The sequence below is a fragment of the Strix aluco genome, chromosome 5, assembly GCF_031877795.1.
Source record: "Strix aluco isolate bStrAlu1 chromosome 5, bStrAlu1.hap1, whole genome shotgun sequence".
NCBI classification, from domain to species: Eukaryota; Metazoa; Chordata; class Aves; order Strigiformes; family Strigidae; genus Strix; species Strix aluco.
Genome location: NC_133935.1, coordinates 87,509,905 through 87,529,686, shown reverse-complemented (window position 1 = coordinate 87,529,686; position 19,782 = coordinate 87,509,905). Strand labels below are relative to the sequence as shown.

Genomic DNA, 19,782 nt, shown 5'->3' with positions numbered 1-19,782 from the left:
CTCCCGGCGCGGTCTCTTCACGGCGGCGGCGGCGGCTCCATTTTCTCCCGCGCCCGCGGCCCCGCAGCGCCCGGCTCGCCTCAGCCTCGGCCGGCGGAGAGACACCCGAGAGACGCTTCCCCCCCCGCACCCCGTTCTTCCCTCCCCCGCGCCGCCATGAATGAGGAGTACGACGTGATCGTGCTGGGCACCGGCCTCACGGTGAGGAGGAGCCGTCGCCCGCTTGGGCCTCGGGCCTTGCCGCGGGCGGCCGCCGCCCTGCCCCGCCCCGCCGCCCCCCCCCTCCCCACACACCCCCACGCCGGCGCTTAGATCCTGCCTGTGTCTGGCCCCCCTCCCCATCGCTTCCACGGGTGCGGATCGCCGCTCCCCCCGGGCGTCGGTGGCCTTTTGCCCATCTCTCACCTGATTATTCCCCCCCTCGCTCCAGCTAGGACGCCTGGACTCAGAGCCGCCCCCCCCCCCCCCCCCGCTTCGGGTACCCGCGTCTTGCTTCTCTCCCCAGGATACCAGGGTCCCTTCCCCAATTTCCCCCCTGATTATTTCCCCCCCTCTTTTCCTCGTACCTTGTGGGCATTTTCTTCATCTGTCACCTCACCATCGTAGCGCCCCCCCCCCTCCCGCCCCCTTCGGCTGGGGTGCCTGGGTTCCTGTACCGCCCCCTCCCCAATATTACACTGGGGTGTCTGATTTCCCCCCCCCCCCCCAGGACATCAGTGTCCTTTCACCCATCTCTCATCTAATTATCACAGCACCCCCATCACTAACACCCTCCACCCACCCCCTCTCGGCCACCTGGGTTCTTTTCCCCCCTCCGTAACTAGACCCCCGGGTTGGTTTCTATTTTTTATAGGGTTATAACAGTCCCCCATGTTTGGATGTTTCCTCCATGTTCCCCCCCCCCGCCCCCGCCATCCCCGGCTGCCTGAGCTCCCCCCCCGCGCCCCGTGGGGCCGGGCCCAGCTCCCGGGAGGCCCCCGCTCCGCCGCGCTGCCTGTGGGAGGCCCCAGGAAATGCAGTTGTTTAGCGGAGAGAGGGCGGGGGACGACGGACAATAAAACGCCAACGGGGATTTATTGCCTGCTTTTTATTATTAATTTTTTTTAATCATTATTATGATTTTATTTTTCCCTTCACACACCCCCCCCCCCCAAACCCGATGTGGCTGCAGGTCCATTGAGCCGTACCCTCCCCAGAGCCGAGCTCGGCTTAGGGTGGAGGCAGACCTGGTTATCCCCCCCCCTCCCCATCCCCGCTCCGCCTTTGCAGCCTTCGGCTCTCCATCCAGCCCTGACTGCAGCAGGAGGGGGATGGGGAGGCGGGCGAGCCCTGCACGCCTGTCAAATTTGTCTGTTTTTTTTCTCCCCCCCCCCCCCCCCCAACCAAAAATCCTTCTGCGTTGTCGCTTCGTCTCGGTCATCCCTGAGGAAAGCTGACAGCTGATGGGACTTGGGGGTGCGGCGGAGGGAGGGGGATGAGCCATGGTGGGGCTTTGTCCTATTGTGGAGGATGCAGCCTGCGCTGCAGGCTGCCGGGGGGGGGGGGGGAGAAAAAAATGGCAGTGCCGCTGCCTGTGAGGTTTGCTACTGGGGATTTCTTCTGGTTCCTGCCTTCCTTCGAAGGGGGAGATGCCTGGGGCCACTGGTAGCTTATCCGCTGTGGGTTTAGTAGGGGCTGAAGGGTGGATTGCAGGTTACGAATAAGAGGCATTGTTTGAAGAAGGGGGGAAGCAAATCCAATATGGTGGAGAGGAGGTTTTCCTCGCTGTTAAATAGCCTTTCCTGCTTTTGTTGCCTCCTGTTAATGGGCAGAGGTGGCTAGACAAAGAGATATCTTTGGGGTTGGCTGTAAGGGATTTCCCCCACTTCCCCTGTTGATGGTTAATTGTAAATAGAAATACATGCGCTTCCTCCTGTGGCTTCGGTGCTGTGATTGACAGGGCTGTCACAGTGGCGAAGGCATCATGTCTGCTGACAGAGGACCGGGGCACGGCCGCTTCAGGCAGATCTGGTTTATCATCTCCCTCTTTGGAGTATGGGAATAATGGTAACAAAACCAGGATATGGCACAAAGAAAATGTGCAAAGTGTGGGAGCGTCTTTCCAGCTGCTGCCGTAGGGTAAACCCAACTTTCCTGGTTGCTTTCATTCCTTTCTCAAAAGGCTCTTCCTTTGAGGTAGCAGGAACGACTTCTGAAGGCAAAAGCTTCTTCCCTTTGATAAGGAAAGCTGTGTCTGCCCTAAAACCTGTCTCTGGCTCAGCAAAGCAGGGAAACGGACTTTTGGGGAGGTGAAATATAATGAGCTGCTGGTGAAGGGGCCTCCAATAGATCTGAGCGCCATTAAAATGTTAATTTATGCTTTAGAGTGAGCTGCGGTATCAAGTTGGTAAGCACCGTGCTTAATCTCAAACTGACAAATGCCAATGTAAATTCGACAAAAGGCCTCTTGTGAAATCACTTTTAAGACAAGCTAATGCTAATGATCAGCAGTTGAGTTAAAAGGAATAAATTACGGCCGTATTTTAAGGTGTGCTGACCAAACTCCAGAGCCTGAGAGCGTGCAGGAGCGCTTATTTTGCATCTGATGTGCAGGCTTTCCCTCTGAAATACCAATTAGAGCAGGATGGACTTCATCTCGACTTGAGCAGCTTGTGTGGAAAAGCAAGTGAATAGAAACCAAAGGTCCTGGTGCAGCCGGGATGTTCCTGATCCTGAAACTTACGGTGTTGGCTCAACCATTCTGCCTGGCGAGTAGCGTCGGAGCGGAGCCTGGTTCAGGCTGGGCTGCCCAACTCTTTCTGCAGGCAGATGAGGTGTCAAACTGGAAGCTTGAAGGTTGCTCCTCCAGCTTTGGTCTGGTACCAGCACTGGCAGAGTCAGGCTTCCTGAGGAAAAGGAACTGGAAAAATGCGCTGCGTAAACACTTTGAGTTGTTTCCTTTTCCAAAGAGCCTTGAACTGTCCTGATGATGTTTTCAACCAGCCGTTCTTAAAGCTGGCCCTTGCAGAAGTGGACTGTTGTGTTGGGAGTCCCATCAGGCTACTGTTGTAGCCAAGTGAGTTTGTGTCTCCTCTGTTGAAAAGCCCAACTTGCCACCTCAAAGTACCAATCTTGGTGCTGCCTGAACAAAACGGGATTAACTAGGGGTCCTGTTTGCTTGATACTCAAGCTCTGCACCCTTCTGGTGGGCTCCTCGTTGGGTTGTGCCTATCTTGTGTCTCGTCCCACGAGAGTTACTGGTTGACTTGTCCCAGTGTCCATCACTAGGACTTGTACAAAGCCCATAAACCAGCTGTAATCCAGACCATCTGGGAGAGGCAGCGAGCGGCTGCTGATCTGGAGGGCTTTTTCTTTCTCTTGCCAAAGTGAAAGTTCAGTTGTTGGTTTAAAGAGAAAAAAGAAATCGTTGGAGCCTTTGTAAAAGAGCCACAAATACATCTGTTGCAGCGGCCCTTATGGTTGGGTCTGCAGGGCCACCGCTATGTGAGTGCATACATAAATTCCACTTCTGATGGATCTGAAAGTGCAACATGAATATTTTGAGCGTTAGTCTCTTCTTGAACCAGTAACGAAGAGCTCAGGCAGCTTTAGGACTGCGATTACTGGCACTAAAATGTTTTTAACTTTTTCCCTTATGTATGCTAATCAGAAACCCCATTGCAGTGCCAAGCTTGTAAAGATGTTTTTTAGCAGTATGGGGAAGAATCATCCCAGTGCATTTTTTAATCCTGAATTACTGCTGATATGCCAGCTTCAAACTTACACAAGGTGTAATTAACTTCGTGGCACTCGTACGAGAGCGCTATGTTCCTCCCAATCCCTCTGTGCGCTGAGTGGCGAAGTGTCAGGCTGTGTGTGTGCTAACTACAGGACCTTTGCAAAACGTTGTGGGTCTGGCTGCCCTAACGCGAGAGCCCGTAGGTCTCTTTCCAGCTGCCCTGTCCTGGAGGTGCTGGTGGGAATGACTTCTCAAAGTTGCTCAAGTCTTAATAGCTTTAAGATCCTTGGCTTAGGCTCGGTAGGTGCGTCGTGCATTGCAGATTAGGCAGCATCTTTCTCCAGGCCTACTGCACAAACTCGTTTTTAATCGGGCGCGGTAATCGGCAGGCTGGAGAACACCTAGTGTTTTTATTTTCAGGCTTGTCTTTTCAGTTCGCCTTAATTTACACCTTTCTGGTCTGGAAATGGCTCTGTACTTGCTCACAAGGACATTCAGGAGTGGGGTGTTGCGCCCTCTGCCAGGCAGTCGTTACCTGCTTTCTGTGCTCCAGACGACGTGGGTTATTTGATGTGAATTTTGGGCATAATTAAACCATCCTGTTTAGGCCTAGTAGATGGACACCATGTTCCTGCTGAGTTTTCACTCATTGCAGGCACCAGTGTGTTGAACTAAGCTTCTTACCTGCCAGCTGCCTCACCACGTTAAAGCTATATAAATCCATCGCAGAGATACAGATTTGCTTTCTCTAGGAGCAAAGCAGCCAAACTCTTTGGTTCAAGATGTATTTAATCATATATGCACAGGCCTCGCTGCTTAGAGAGCCTAAATAAAGACATCAAACCAAATGAGGACCAAGTGGAGTGTCACTGTCTCTTGCATCGCCCCCTGGTACCTGAGGGGATTGCTCAAGTGCAGCGAGCGTTTGCTTTTGCAGTTTGTGTGGCCAAGCAGAGCTTTGAGTCTTGCTCGTTGGAGTCTGGCACGGTAGACGTAGCCAGCTAGAGGTGGACTAGCCTGGGCGACGCTAACGAGCTGTGTGTAACTTGCTCCCCACGGCACAGCCCTGTCTTTCTAAGAAAACCCTCTTGCTGTGCCAGAACCCGTTCTCCAAGATGAAGGGATTTTGCTAAACGTTTTGCACAGAATCCTCCCCTCAGCGCTGTTAGATGGACCGACGCTGGCTCAAGTCTTCATCGGCCTGTCTGCGCCTCTCTGAACTGCCGCCCTACTTGGAGAAAATCCATGTAAACCTACTTGCTTCCCTCGATTCCTGAAGGCTTTTGCGTGAAGAAAGTCTATTTGTGAGCAGTCGTGCAAGCGAGGGAAGAGCTGATGGTCTTAGCGAGAATGGAAACACGATACTTCCGAGTTACCCCTTACTCCTATTTCTTTTTTTTTTTTCCACGGATTTGTATCAAATGTACAGTCTCTTCGTTTCTGATGCACATTGCTCCCTGGTTCTGGGCTCTCTGGCCGTTTAAAACGGCCGAGCGGTGCTGCAGACGACATCGATCACTGTTAAGACTTGCTCTGTCATTCATTCAGCAACACAATGCAAGCTCTCAGGAGCCCACCGTAATCTGAACTGGCTGAAGCGGTGGATTATAGTAGCACGGCGTGACTGTCATTTGCACAAAGATTGTGTTCGACCCCGGCTGGATACCTGGAGCTTTCCCTGCTGCGTCTTGGTGCCCTTTCTGCTGTCGCCAGCTGCTCGGTTATACCCGTTTGCGCGGGGTTGATGTTTATAATACGCTCAGAAAGCCACAGATTTGAACTCTGATGCTTCCCCTCTTTTATTTGCAGTCTAAACTGTTTCTAGCCCTTCCCTTATCAGTACAGGCTGTTTGTTTTCCTCGCTCCCTGACCCAAACGACATAATGACATATCAAGCGGTTCCTAGACGCAGACTAGCGCACCAGTGGATGGGTATAGCCAGCAGTCAGCTGGCGAAAGGAATTGCTGAGCTGGGAGGATAAATCTATTGTGCATCTCGTGTGTTTTATGACTGTGCTGTTGCCTCATCGCAGAGGCGAGCGACGGTGAAAGGCCTGCGTGGGATTTCAACGCTTCAGGGGCTCTGCAGGAGCCTGGGTGATAGAACGAACCTGTTAAATGAGCCTTGGATAAAATAGTATCGTAATACCTCCACCTTGATCTGTGTTTAATGGGTATGAAATAAGATTGAAAAGGTACTTAAGGCCTCTTATATCTTCTGCCAGTGCCCAAATTTGCTCCAGGGGGATGCTGGCAATTTGGGCAGGCAACCTGTGGAAGGAAAACGCGCTCACTGGGAAGCGATGGGTACGCTCTTCTGAGAAGATAGGGCAAGAAATGCTTTGAAGTTTCCTTAAACGGAGGAAGGAAATCAGCTGACATCTGGACCGAAGAATGTAGCTTCTGCAGCTTTTACTGTAACTTCATTCCTCCGTTGGATACTTATTTTGTTTCGAGATCCTGGTTGGCTTCCTTGTGGCTCAGCTCCAGTGCGGACGCTGGCAGTTCTGTACCACCATCTGGCAGAGCTGGTGAGCCAGAGTTTTGGAAGATCTTCCAGGGGGATTAAAACTGCAGGTTAGAGCAAAGAGTCGAACCAGAGCCCTTACGTAGGGCTCTGTGAATTCATTTTTTAACTGAGTAGATCGTGCTGGCTAGTGGTGATGCACTTGGTGTGATAGTCTCATGTTGTCTGTGGTAAATCATTAACATTTTTAACTGACACCATAAAAGCCACCCGTACTTTCACTTGTGCAGTTCCTCAGCCTTGTAGGACTCGTGGTGCTCTTGAGTAGTGTCTTAACACAGGGTTTGGTGCAGCTGTGTCTGCTGGAAGGGCCTCTGCTGTCTTCAGCCTGTCTGGAAAAAGTGGAGAGGTCTTGTAGGATGTGAGGGATCTGGAGTCCGTGGAGGATGGCATGATGCTGAAAGGAGCAGCTGATGGATCATGGAGAGGCTTTGTGGGAAGCACTGTGGTTAACACTGCCCAGGATCCGTGGGGTGACCATGAAGGCTTGTGGGCACCATGTTTAAAATCACCCACGACTTCAGGGATTAAACTCGGAGCGTCCCATTCTTGCCATGCACCAGGCTTTGCTCTGTGGGGCCTTGGCTGAATTACCACGGCATCCTGGGGGTATCAGGCTGGCATTGCCTTGCTCTCCCAGCACAGAAGATTTGCCCGTTGCCACCTGGAAGCACAAAACCAGCAAGTCCTCACGCCAACGATCCCTGCCAACCATCCGCGCACCTACAGGTGTTGAGACACTTCACACCAAAATAATCCCTCCTGGAAGCTGCCTTTACCACGGGTTGGTCTTTGGCTGGTGAAGTTGAAGATGGTTTTAAAACCTTCCTTTACACCGAGGACTTACCAGAGTCAGGATTTGCAAGTCAAGTAAGAAGAAACCGTGGCTGGCTTCCTGCATGGCTGAAAAGACCTGCTCACAAAATTTTCAGCTGAGGCTCTATGTTAACATGCTGCTTTACTGTGCTTAGCAAACCTGACTTCATACTCCCCTTCTGCAACCCTTTCAGCTTGTCCCTCCTCCCTTCCTTCTCCCCCAAAGACTGATGAGCAAAAGCATTGTAAAGCAGATGTGGCAGCAGTTCAGTCTCTTGAATTCAGTCATTTTGCGCAGTAATAATTGCTTAAACGATTGTTACTTCTTAATCTACTGCTCAGTGCTAATCATAAAGGTTGACTAATTCGACACAGTTGGATCTGTGCCTAAGATGTGGGTCCTTGTCTTAAATTAGAGAAGCATCAAAATACTACTTCTGCAAACCTCCACGGTTTCTCTTAAGAAATATACAATATTTCTAATAGAAATAGATTTTTTGTGTTATAGCCATGGTTTGGCTGAGCGTGCTAACTGATACCCGTATTGGCCAGCGTTGCCATAACAGAGTTTGAAATAACCCTCCTACGCGCCGCAGCAGAGGGGAAGTGACACACGAGGAGAGTCCTGAGCGCTCCGCGGGGTGAGATGGATGTGCAGTAAACACAAAGGATCTCACGAGGACGCAGATCTCTGCCAGGAGGGCCAAGCTGCTGGTTCTCTTGAATGAACGGCTCCTCCACTCCTGGGCGAGCAGATGTGCAGCAGTGGCATCTCTCAGCAGCTGGATTTGGGGTTTTACAGGCTGAATGAAAGATAATGTGAGATGTGGCCGGGACTTATAAATTAGATAATGTCGATGGCGAATGAGAGCTCAATTGCAAATGTAATTCTGCCTTCAGGGAGAGTTGGGGTAGAGCAAGAAAGATCAGTAAAACCTCCACCATAAGTAGTCCTAAACATCCGAGTATTCAAGCGTTTGTTAAACTCTTTGGTTTGTGAATGCCCGAGCTGGGGACTGGGTTAGTTGCAAAGTTGTGTTTTAATGGGGATTTAGCCCGCGAGTCCTTAGCTGGGTCTGCAAGCTACAATTTGTGTCCCTCTGAGATTAGTCTCAGCCTCTTGGTGTTGTGTTCAGACATAGCAGCTGATCTGCTGCTCAGAGTAATCTCGGTGTTGTTAATCTCAGTGGGTAGCAAGGATAGCAAAGCATCTACTGAGATGATAAAGCTCCCAAAAGCCTTCATTTATTCTTTAGGCTACCACTTAAGATTAGCTGTTGACTCGTGTGTGTCTCAGTGTGGCAGATATCAGAGATTGTGGTTTTGAGGAGACCTTATTGAAGTCCAGGTTAGATTTCATGCTCCTGGTGTCACCCATAAATGAGGGTGCTGCCTCTGTGGACATCCTTAAATTGGTGGCTGGTGGTTTAGGAGTACAGATTTTCCTAATCTGGCCCAAGTGCATGAAGATTCCAGAAATATCCTCAGGGGAGCCCTGCTAGGCGGTGGTTGCGTCGTTAAAACCTCTTGGTTGGCTTGCCCAGAGCAGACAGCAGACCTAGTAAAGGGTTAATGTGTCTCAAACAGGAGTCTTTCAGCATATGTCTCTTAATTCTGGAGTGAGGCAACTGGTGTGTTTTGTTTTCAAAGGACTGTGCGGGTACCCTCAAATCCAGGCACGCAGCAGGCTGCCTGAACACGCTCTTTGAGAGAGCATCGTCAGGAAAAATGGAAGTAGGCTCAAAATGCAGCTAACACGTCCCTTGCAACCTTTTGTTTCCTTGCGTTCCTTTTGTAGGAATGCATCCTCTCCGGGATCATGTCAGTGAATGGAAAGAAAGTCCTTCACATGGATCGTAACTCCTACTACGGAGGGGAAAGCGCATCCATTACACCCCTGGAGGATGTAAGTATGGAGGCTGACGCCCACCTATTGTATTCTCCCCAGGCACACAAAGGGGGCTTTATTTCGAGTTATCCTAGGGGTGGATTCAAAGTAATTACTCTTAAGAGTTTCCTTTGAGTAAGAATGTTTTATGGCACTTCCACAGAGGATAAGTGGGGGAGAAACCAGGGTATATGTTTATACTTGGTAGATAGCACTTGTTTTCTCTAGTTCCCAGCCCAAATTCAGGCACACAGCACTCGAGCAATGGTTTGGAGGCGTAACGCCTGACAGCTGGATGTTAAAACTCTCTGGCCTTAGCCAGGTTACTGCCGCGCTCACCGGCAAATGGCCTAACGAGTGCCACGTGCTCTCTGTGCCTCCACGTTACGCTTGGTCCTTGGTCTGTGAGCACTTCTGCCTAGATCGGCGCCATCTCGTTTGCTTACAGCTTGCACCCTGTGATTGTGTAGCTCCTAAAGCTGTTAGTGTGGCTGATTAATTAGATGTCAGGAAATCACTGCTCTCCTTGCTGCTTAACTGGGTTAAATATTTATGTTGGGGAATATGATTTAAGCCTATGGAGGAGCCTGCCTTCTCCTGAAGTAGGCGCTTTGATCAGATTACCTTCAGCTATGTTAAACAGTATTTCGGTTCAGCAGGTCATAAATTCCCAAGCTTTAAGCCTTGGAGAAAGAAAGACGGGATGAGCAGAATAATGCTGCCCGATTCTTCCTGTAAGAATTTACTGGATGTGCAGCGTGGATTGCATCAAAAATCAACTTGGAGCTAAAACGCTGGCCAAAAGCTTGCTGTGAAGAGCTTATGTTCAGCTGGGGAGATGTGGGGGTGGAAAGTGTGTATGTGTGTGGGAGAAATTATACCCGTAGATATTTCCTCTGCTATTATAAGTTTCGTATTTTCTCCGAAGCTCTACAAAAGGTTTAACCTACCAGGAACTCCACCAGAATCCATGGGGCGAGGAAGAGACTGGAACGTGGACCTAATTCCAAAATTCCTTATGGCTAACGGTAAGTGATACTGAGCTCCCAATTCTGCCTCCTAAGCTTAGCCTGGGTTCGGGTTCAGTGTTGTAATCAAACAAACAGCCCTTCAGCCATCTCTTTGTGAACTTGTTGAAACATTAATCAAAGATTAATGATTCTGTGATTCTGTAAAGAGCTGGGGAAAGCTCCCTCGAGCTGACCTGTGTGCGTTTATGCCAGGAGCACCACAGCTTCTGCTCGGTGACTCCTTTGGGCTGGGGACCTTTCGGACTCAGAAGATGGCTCCAGCTTGGGGCACGCAGCAATGGCACATCTGAAAGGTTTGGAACATCCATTTTCCAACATCCTCTCTTAACGTGTTTGTGTTTCTAGCCAGAGTTAAGGCCGTGAATTTGTGCGTTGTTACTTTTCTGTGGCTTAGGAAGAAACAGTTGATTCCATGGTGACTGTTAATTCCCTTTGTTCCTGTTTTATGGCTTGCAGACTCTGTCATCCCTTACTGATGCTACAAATCCTCGTTCTTTAATCTATGTTTCCATACTGGGAAAGGCCTTTTAGACCTGATCCACTGTCGGTGAAGTGGTTATTAACGCGAGCAAGTTCAGGGGCAAGCTCCCTTTGCCAAATACCAGCCACTTGCTGCTGGAACCTCTTGTCCCCTGAAGCACGAGGGATTCATGGAATCCCAGAATCATTCAGGTTGGAAAAGCCCCTTGGGATCATGGAGTCCAACCATCAGCCCGACTCTACAAAGTTCTCCCCTACCCCACATCCCCCAACAGCTCATCCAGACGACCCTTAAACACACCCAGGGATGGGGACTCCACCCCCTCCCTGGGCAGCCTATTCCACTCTCACCACTCTTTCTGTGAAAATTTTTTTCCTCATGTCCAGTCTGAACCTCCCCTGTTGCAGTTTAAAGCCGTTCCCTCTTGTTCTGTCACTAATCACCTGTGAGAAGAGACCAGCACCAACCTCTCTACAATGTCCTTTCAGGGAGCTGTAGAGAGTGATGAGGTCTCCCCTCACCACCTCCTCCTCACACTAAACAGTCCCAGCCCTTTCAATCGCTCCTCATAGGATTTATTCTCCAGTGTAGTGTGTAGTGCCAGTCATGCTCAAGGCTAGCGCGGTGGAAGATTTGATTTGATTCCAGTCAAGGTTTGGTTACTCTAGTCTCAGCTTAGTCTCAGCTTGCACAGGAATCCCACTGTGGTGTGTTTCTAAGGGACAGTGTCCCCGTGGGAATGTGACAGTGCGGGGGGACGGGTAAGTGGGTGTGTGACATGAGCTGCCTGCAAGCCAGGGGAGAATTTGTGGTAAGTTGGCTGGACAACTAATACACAGGCTGTGTGAGATCTGAATAGTGAGGATGAGGAGCTGCTGGGGTCCAGACATGACCTTGTTTGTCACATTGAGTGTGAATGAACTACAAGGAGCAAAAAGCAGCAGTGTTCTGCAGCGGATTAACGTGCTGCAAGATGGCTTTTACTCAGAGGAATGCTGGAAACAGCAGGAGTGACAAGGAAGCTGTTAATTGCCTCTATGAAAGCCTTAAAACTGCCTAATAATTGCACTAGTGAGTATCTGCCACACCCTGCCTGTTACACAAAGGTGTAAGAGCTGTGTGGGTTGAACGCGGTGCTGCTGTTGAAGGGTTTGCTGTGTTGGAAGAACTCTCTGCCTGGCGAGAAGCGCTGTCTCCCTGGCTCCTGACCAGCTGGTTGACGTGTGCCAAATCTCCTTTCCAGGTCAGTTGGTAAAGATGCTGCTCTACACAGAAGTCACTCGCTACTTAGACTTCAAGGTGATCGAGGGGAGCTTTGTCTACAAGGGAGGAAAGATCTACAAAGTTCCTTCCACTGAGGCAGAAGCCTTGGCATCCAGTGAGTAGTTGCACTTTACTTTGTTTCCTCCTGAGGCTACCGTCTCTGAACAAAGGCGAGACGGGTCTGTGCCACCCACGTATTCTGTACTCATGTAGGAAATAAATCTTCACGCTCCTCACATGGTGCTGCATGTAGACTCCATCTCAGTAACAAGCTGGGTTTAGCATAGGATTCTCCTGCTTCTCATTTGACTTCAAACACCACTTGCAGCTTGAGGTTTGGGCTTCCTGAGCCTTCAGTTTTCTTGGAGGTTTCAGATAGAGCCAGACAAGCTGCCGGTTCTGTGGCTCCTCTGGTGAGAATTTGGCAGTATTTTACTTCCTCAAGAGGTTACATTTGGGGCTTATCCTCCCATCTCTGCCATAAGTATTTTGTGTTGGGTCCTTGCTGGATGGAATTGTGTGTGTGAAAAATATTGTCACAGCGGGCAAATTGGAATGACTAATTCCGACATGTGGCACCTAGCTCAAATCTTAATTGTCGTCTACTTAAATTTCACTTTTCAGTGAAAACTACTGAACATTCATAATAGCGCAGTGCAGTACTTCAGGAGCTAGCAGAGGGCAGTCCAGTAGCTTCAGATGCGGGATGTATTTAGCAGCATCTCTGAAGAATCTCGTGATAAAGTGACTCCTGCAGATAAGGCTCCCAATATGTGGCTTGTCTGTATGTTGGAGCCTTCCCCATGGCAGATACTCCTGTTTGTGGTGAAGTAATCAGTCGTTCCTTCAATTTGGCCACGTTGCCAACTCATAAGTGGTCTCTGAAGAGACTCGTACTGGCAGGAGTAGGAGGTGCCTTTGGTGCTGTCTCCGCCTTCATGTTCCAGCAAGTCCAGTCTTGCTTCTCCAATTTGTAGAAAATAAAAGCACATAAACGGTGCCTTGTCCGATCTAGTGTTTGAAGTTTTGACCCTCGCAGCACTTCAGCTCCTTGGCGAGGCTGCAGGAGAGCTTGGCTTTGACGGAGCTTGGATCACCACACTTTAAAGCTAAGTCTGGTAGATGCCAAACACAGGTCTCTGCTTATGGAAGCTCAGGTTGGGCTTTAGGGCCAAGGGGAAAGTGCTCTCCGGGCTTTCTGCCAGCTGGAAGCAGTGTAGAAGCCCAGCCTCCAGCCGTGCCTTGGAAAAAGTTGGCCCTACCACCTCTTGAGGTCCAGTACACCAGGAGAGCTGTCAGCATGGACCAGCTTGGCAGATGTTTGTCTCTGATGAACAGAGAGCCCTGGTTAGCCCTCAAGGCCAGCCTCCACGTTATGGCGCGATGTTTGAAACACTTGGCCGTTCTTACCCGCTTCTGATACTCTGCGGCAACGGGAAAAACTGTTTAGTAGCTCTGTAAGTTCTGACAAAATACCTTGGTTTTAGGCTTAATGGGCTTGTTTGAGAAACGCCGGTTCAGGAAATTCCTAGTGTACGTTGCCAACTTTGATGAGAACGACCCCCGAACTTTCGAAGGCGTTGATCCCAAGAAAACCACCATGCGCGATGTGTATAAGAAGTTTGACCTGGGGCAAGATGTTATAGACTTCACAGGCCACGCCCTCGCGCTCTACAGGACCGACGAGTAAGTTGGGGTTGGGGGTTGCTCCCCCAAATCCGCTGGGGTGCTGGGTGCTCACAGCACGGCCTTTGGGAGGTGGGGGTAGGATGGCTCGCAAAGTGCTGCGTGAATCTTTAAATACTGGGCCCTCTGCTGATGGGATGTTTAAACTTTGTGGGTTCCTGGGGTTTGTAAAGCATCTTCTTCCTGAGTAAAACCACTTGTGACACTTAAGTGCTTCTAAAAGGGAACTTCTAGGGAAATACTCCCCAGGAGCAGCTGGAGGGTGGGGAAGGAAACTTCACGGGAGGTAAATGTTTTGCTCTCTGTGTTCTGCTCTAAGTCTTGGTTTGTGAAACGTTGCAAATCGTGTAACCGCCCTCTCCAGCTATCTAGATCAACCATGCCAAGAAACAATCAACAGGATTAAGCTCTACAGCGAGTCGCTGGCTAGATATGGGAAAAGCCCGTACCTTTATCCCCTCTATGGCCTTGGAGAGCTGCCCCAGGGATTTGCAAGGTGAGAATTTTTATTTTTTTGCACTCCAGGGTTTTCTCAACCCTGTTGTGGTACCTGGTGGGAGATCAGATGTGTGGAGTCAGGCTTCCAGAATTTGACGCCGCATAAAAATACCGCGGTCGTTAACGGTTCTCTCGCTGTCTCAATTGAGAAGTGATCCCTCCGTGTGAGATTGCTTCTTTTCTGGGCTCATTTACCATGATTCCTGTTCGCGATGGTAGTTCTGGCTTTGCTCAGAGAGAATGTTCGCGGCGTCTTGTCTATCCAAGAAGTCGGATTTGCCTCCATGCTGTAGCCCGCAGCTCTTAAGCTGTAGGACTGTCTGGGTTGCAGATTCTTTGTAGCTGGATGTAATTGCACCTCTGACGTGCTCCAAATACCAGCTGATGCCTCGCAGAAAGAACAGCAGACGGCATCTGCTGCCTGGATGTTTAAGCAGCGTATTTTGAAGCAGTTTTAAGTCTAATGTGGGGTCTGTCCAAGGGGAACAGAAACAAGGGGCTGGAAGGGCTGTTAAAAACCAAACTCGCACCTGTGGAACGTGCTGAAGTGGCTTTATTCTTGCAGGCTAAGTGCTATATATGGAGGCACCTACATGCTGAACAAGCCGATTGAGGAGATTGTGATAGAAAACGGCAAAGTGGTTGGTGTCAAGTCTGAAGGGGAGGTACGGTACTTCCAATTCTTCTTTCCTTACTCCCCACTCCACATCTTGCCTCTCCAAATTGAGGCTGTTGGGTCATCAATCTGAACAAATCAGGTAGAAAAACCCTCATCAGAGCCCTAGCAGAACCAAAACTGCTTGGCCAGTGCTGTTTTTTCCCCCCGTGTCAACTTTTCTTTTAAGACATGTTGCTGTTTTCATGGTGAGTACAGACTACTGCAGGAGTAGGAACAAGGTCTCCGTGGGCTGGAGAGGTTGTCTTCTGAATAAATCAGGTTGGCTAGACTGGAAACAAGCTGCTGGTGTCTAACCTGGGTATAAAATCAGCTCTGCCCTTGACATTAAATATTAGCTGCTGGGACAGCTGGCACCCAGCCTTGTGGCAGCTTCTTCTCTAAAGCTAGTGAGGGTGCTGCGAGCTGCTCAGAAGCTATAAATGTGCTCCCAGCTGGAGCGAGTGCTTCGCAGGACAGTTTAGTATTGCTGGTGGGGTAACGTGTCCCTTGTGGGGGAGGTGATGACATGTCTTGGCGAGCAGTGGAGGTGCTAATCTGTCCTATGGACTGATGTGCCCAAGTGCAGGTGGCCTGGAGGATTCAAATTGATCAAATATTAAACAGTTACCATAAAAATGAGTTCTAATGCGAACTGGTCAGTTCTTATCTGTTTGGTTTGGCCTTGACTGACACCCAGTTGGGTGGGAGTGTTGATCGGCTCGAGGGTAGGGAGGCTCTGCAGAGAGATCTGGCCAGGCTGGAGCGATGGGCTGAGGCCAGCTGGGGGAGTTTCACTAAGGCCGAATGCCGGGTTCTGCCCTTGGGCCACAACAACCCCCAGCAGCGCTACAGGCTTGGGGAGGAGTGGCTGGAGAGCTGCCAGTCAGAGAGGGACCTGGGGGGATTGATTGATAATGAGCCAGCAGTGTGCCCAGGTGGCCAATGAGGCCAATGGCATCCTGGCTTGTATCAGCAGTAGCGTGGCCAGCAGGGACAGGGAAGGGATCTCACCCCTGTGCTCGGCACTGGTGAGGCCGCCCCTCGATGAGTGGGTTCAGTTTTGGGCCCCTCACTCCAAAAAGGCCATTGAATGACTCGAGCGTGTCCAGAGAAGGGCAACGGAGCTGGTGCAGGGTCTGGAGCACAGGTGTGATGGGGAGCGGCTGAGGGAACTGGGGGGGTTCAGTCTGGAGAAGAGGAGGCTGAGGGGAGACCTCATGGCCCTCTGCAACTCCCTGAAAGGAGGGTGCAGAGAGGGGGGATGAGTCTCTTGAGCCAAGGACCCAGCGGCAGGCCAAGAGGGAATGGCCTCAAGCTGCGCCAGGGCAGGGTCAGACTGGCTCTTAGGAAGGATTTCTTTGCAGAAGGGGTTGTTGGGCGTTGGAATGGGCTGCCCAGGGCAGGGGGGGAGTCCCCATCCCTGGAGGGGTTGAAGAGTCGGGTTGACCCAGCGCTGAGGGATCTGGTGGAGTTGGGAACGGTCAGGGTGAGGTTAATGCTTGGACTGGAGGAGCTTCAAGGGCTTTTCCAACCTGGATGATTCTGTGAAGTTGTGGTCCTAGACTGGAAGGACTGGACTTGAGTGGTTAGAGCTTAACTATGTACTGAGTGATAAGGGGAAGATATGATTGATGACTCTGCTGTACGTAGGTTTTTTTTTTTTTAAGAGTAATACACTGAGATTTGGATTGGCCAAGTTGAAGCGTGCTGCTGGCAGTGAAATAAGAACCTGATACAGGAACAGCCACCTCAAATTGCTCTTCGTTTTCCTCAAAATGGGCCGGTTCTGCACCTCTGCGGGGTGGTCACTCGAGGTTCCATCTGTCTCTGCAGGTTGCTCGCTGCAAACAGCTCATCTGCGACCCCAGCTACGTCTCGGATCGCGTAACGAAGGTCGGCCAAGTGATTCGGGTAATCTGCATCTTGAGCCACCCGATCAAGAACACGAACGATGCCAACTCGTGCCAGATCATCATTCCACAGAATCAGGTCAACCGAAAATCAGGTGCGTGAGGTGCCGGGGCGCGGGTCTCGTCGCGCTTGCGTTGAGGCGGAGTGGTCGTTAAACGGCCTCGCACCAAACGTGCTCTGGTGAGGTGTGAATTAAACAGAAAAATGCACTTATTGCTCTTGTGGGTCCACAAATCTTTCACGCCCCAGCGAGGCTGCACTTTAGCTTAGAGCCACAGTGAGGGAGGTGGGAGAAGCTGGGGTTCCTGTGGTCGGAAAACCGTGTGGGGAACCCGCCGAAGGACATGCCCCAGCCCGGGAGAAGTGGGCAGGAGCCACAAGAAGCTGAATTTTGGAGAGTTCATGGGGCTGCTGGTGTCCAGGCCCCTCAGCCGAGACACTGAGAGCACGTAGGGCTGCAGGGCAATGACGGAACTCATTCAGGTGTGGTTTTAAACTTGAGGAGGTGCCATGTGTCAGGGAGAGGGGTGTGAAATGGGCTTTGGGGAGGAGGCAGGGCCACCGTGGGCGTTGGCTGGCCGCTGACCTGCCGCCGTGCTGCGCTTCCCCAGATATCTACGTCTGCATGATCTCCTCTGCGCACAACGTGGCAGCGCAGGGGAAGTACATCGCCATTGCCAGCACCACCGTGGAAACCGCCGACCCAGAGAAGGAAATCAAGCCGGCCTTGGACCTCTTGGAGCCCATTGAGCAGAAGTAAGCCCTCGGCAAGGCCCCTCTTCCCCCTTCTCACCTCCCTGCTGCGAGCACTGGGGGCTGAGGCGTGAAGGCAGAGGGGATCTGAAGGCCCTTTGGCAGCGCAGAGGTGCTGAAACTCTGAATTTCTCTGCACCTTGACTGCGCTGGGCAGAGCGACGCCCTTTAATTCAGCCGTTCTTGCGCCAACACTGACGCTCTAAAACCATTCTGAAGCTTTTTTTTCCCCCCCTCCCTGCAGGTTCGTTAGCATCAGTGACCTGTTTGCACCGACCGACTTGGGAACCGAAAGCCAGGTTAGTAAGCGCTGAGCTCGCGTTTGAGGGGGTGAGGCCACAGGCTCGACGCTAAACGGCTCCTTCTCTTTCCAGATCTTCATTTCTCGCACCTACGACGCCACCACTCACTTCGAGACGACGTGCGATGACATCAAAGATATTTATAAGAGGATGATGGGATCAGAGTTTGACTTCGAAGAGATGAAACGCAAGAAAAATGATATCTATGGGGAGGAGGAGCAGCAGTAATGAGAATCTCTAATTAGGAGAAATTAAAATCGGCTAATATGAATATATAAGGAACTTAATGAACACTGTACGAAATTCAATATTGTAAGGCCTGCTTTTGTAATCCCATCTCTGAGAGATTGAAGAGTACTGCACTGGTAATGTTCCCCTTTTGGATATCATGTGTTAATTATTTCATTCTAGTAGGGCTGCTGTCCAGAATCTGGCAAATTACTGACTGATTTAATGACTAACCTCGTAAGCGAAAGGCAGACTGAACCTTTTTTTTTTTTTTTTTTTTTTTTTGCAGACGTAGACGTTGGTGCAGATTTGAAATAACTCATTGACAGCTGTGTCTTACCTTGTATTTTTAATCATTTGTAAACATCCTTCACAATTATGTGCTTCTGGTGAGCTAGTAGATGTGACAGTTGTCACTCAAACCTGATTATCAAGGAAAATAGAAACTGAGCACTCCATTATTGTGGACAGCATCCCTAAAGTCTCTCCCATCAATCTAACTCTGTGGCAAGTTGTATTATGGACAAAGCCCACATCTATTGTAGCAGCAAATGTTGGCTTAGTTCTGGGCACAGAACTTAACCTCCACTTAAGCTTCTAAAACTGTTTACATCGGTTGGGACACAGCTGTGCCTAAGGCTCCTTTGTGTTTTAATCTTAATAAAATTGAGAGAACAAATTACAGAGCAGGCAAGATGTGGAAGTATTTTTCTGTACCCTGGTGGCTTCTCGGATGGACCAAACGGCACTGCGGTATCGGTATGACAGAGCCTGTGCTTCTCGTGTCTCCTGAAGGCTCCAAATGATTTCTGTACTGCGAAGTAAAGCCAAATTCTGGAAACCAGTCCTGGGCTCTGGTCTGATTCACTTCAGTTGTACGAGGAGCATCTCCTTTCAGAGATCCCTTGGATCTCTGCCCACCAGGGGTGAAAGGGGAGTAGTGCAGAGCGTTTCCTCCTAGAAAAGGGGCTCAGACTTCTGTTGTTGGGCTGCCTAGCCCCTGCTGCTCCGGCAGCTCTCAGGGCTGATTTTGGCAGGGGAAAAGATGCTGCAGTGCAAGGCCTGGCTCTGCGTGCCACTCCCTGCAGCCACCCTGCTAGCACCTATGTCTGGTAATCCCAGAATTACCTCGGTTGGAAAAGCCCTTGAAGCTCCTCCAGTCCAACCATGAACCTCACCCTGACCGTTCCCAACTCCACCAGATCCCTCAGCGCTGGGTCAACCCGACTCTTCAACCCCTCCAGGGATGGGGACTCCCCCCCTGCCCTGGGCAGCCCATTCCAACGCCCAACAACCCCTTCTGCAAAGAAATCCTTCCTAAGAGCCAGTCTGACCCTGCCCTGGCGCAGCTTGAGGCCATTCCCTCTTGGCCTGCCGCTGGTTCCTTGGCTCAAGAGACTCATCCCCCCTCTCTGCACCCTCCTTTCAGGGAGTTGCAGAGGGCCATGAGGTCTCCCCTCAGCCTCCTCTTCTCCACACTAAACCCCCCCAGTTCCCTCAGCTGCTCCCCATCAGCCCTGTGCTCCAGTAATAGCACTTGCTTCAAGCAGTAGTAACTAACTCTTGCTTTTAAGGCTTCTCTACAGCACACTGAGATCTCTCTCAGTAAGATGCTCCTCTTCGGAGCGAGCTTTATCCATCCCCTGGCTGGGATCTTGCAGCCTGATGCCATCCTGCTGTCGGGGGGCAGGTGTAGAGTGAGGAGCAGGGCTTGTGTTTACACACAGCGAGGCCAAGGGCTGGGAAAAAATGAGAAAACTCCTCGGAGCAGCTTCCTCCCCCTCAGCTGCCGCGCTTGGCCCAGCGACGGGCGCTGGTAAATTCATCCTTCCTTTGGCCGTAGCTGCGCCGCTGAAGGGAAACCGCATCTTGACCGTGTCTCCTTCACAAAACAGCTCTGTTCCTTCCTCCCTCCCCAGGCTGAGGGGCTTTTGGCGCTTCCCCTCTCCGGGGCCTGGTTCCAGGAACCCCCTTGCCATTTTTAAGCTGTCGCCTCGAGGTGCAGAGCTGTGGCTGGGGAAG

At 50.9% G+C, this 19,782-nt stretch overlaps 1 protein-coding gene across 1 annotated transcript; it reads left to right on the top strand.

Annotated features, from left to right (window-relative positions):
* GDI2 (GDP dissociation inhibitor 2) lies at positions 1-18,604 on the top strand. The gene is made up of 11 exons (XM_074828108.1): positions 1-201; positions 8,860-8,967; positions 9,878-9,977; positions 11,705-11,839; positions 13,212-13,410; positions 13,775-13,906; positions 14,474-14,573; positions 16,400-16,571; positions 17,089-17,233; positions 17,475-17,529; positions 17,605-18,604. Exons 1-11 carry the CDS (start codon positions 157-159, stop codon positions 17,758-17,760), a joined length of 1,347 nt encoding a protein of 448 aa, XP_074684209.1. The 5' UTR covers positions 1-156; the 3' UTR covers positions 17,761-18,604.
* Positions 18,605-19,782: the final 1,178 nt, after the last annotated feature.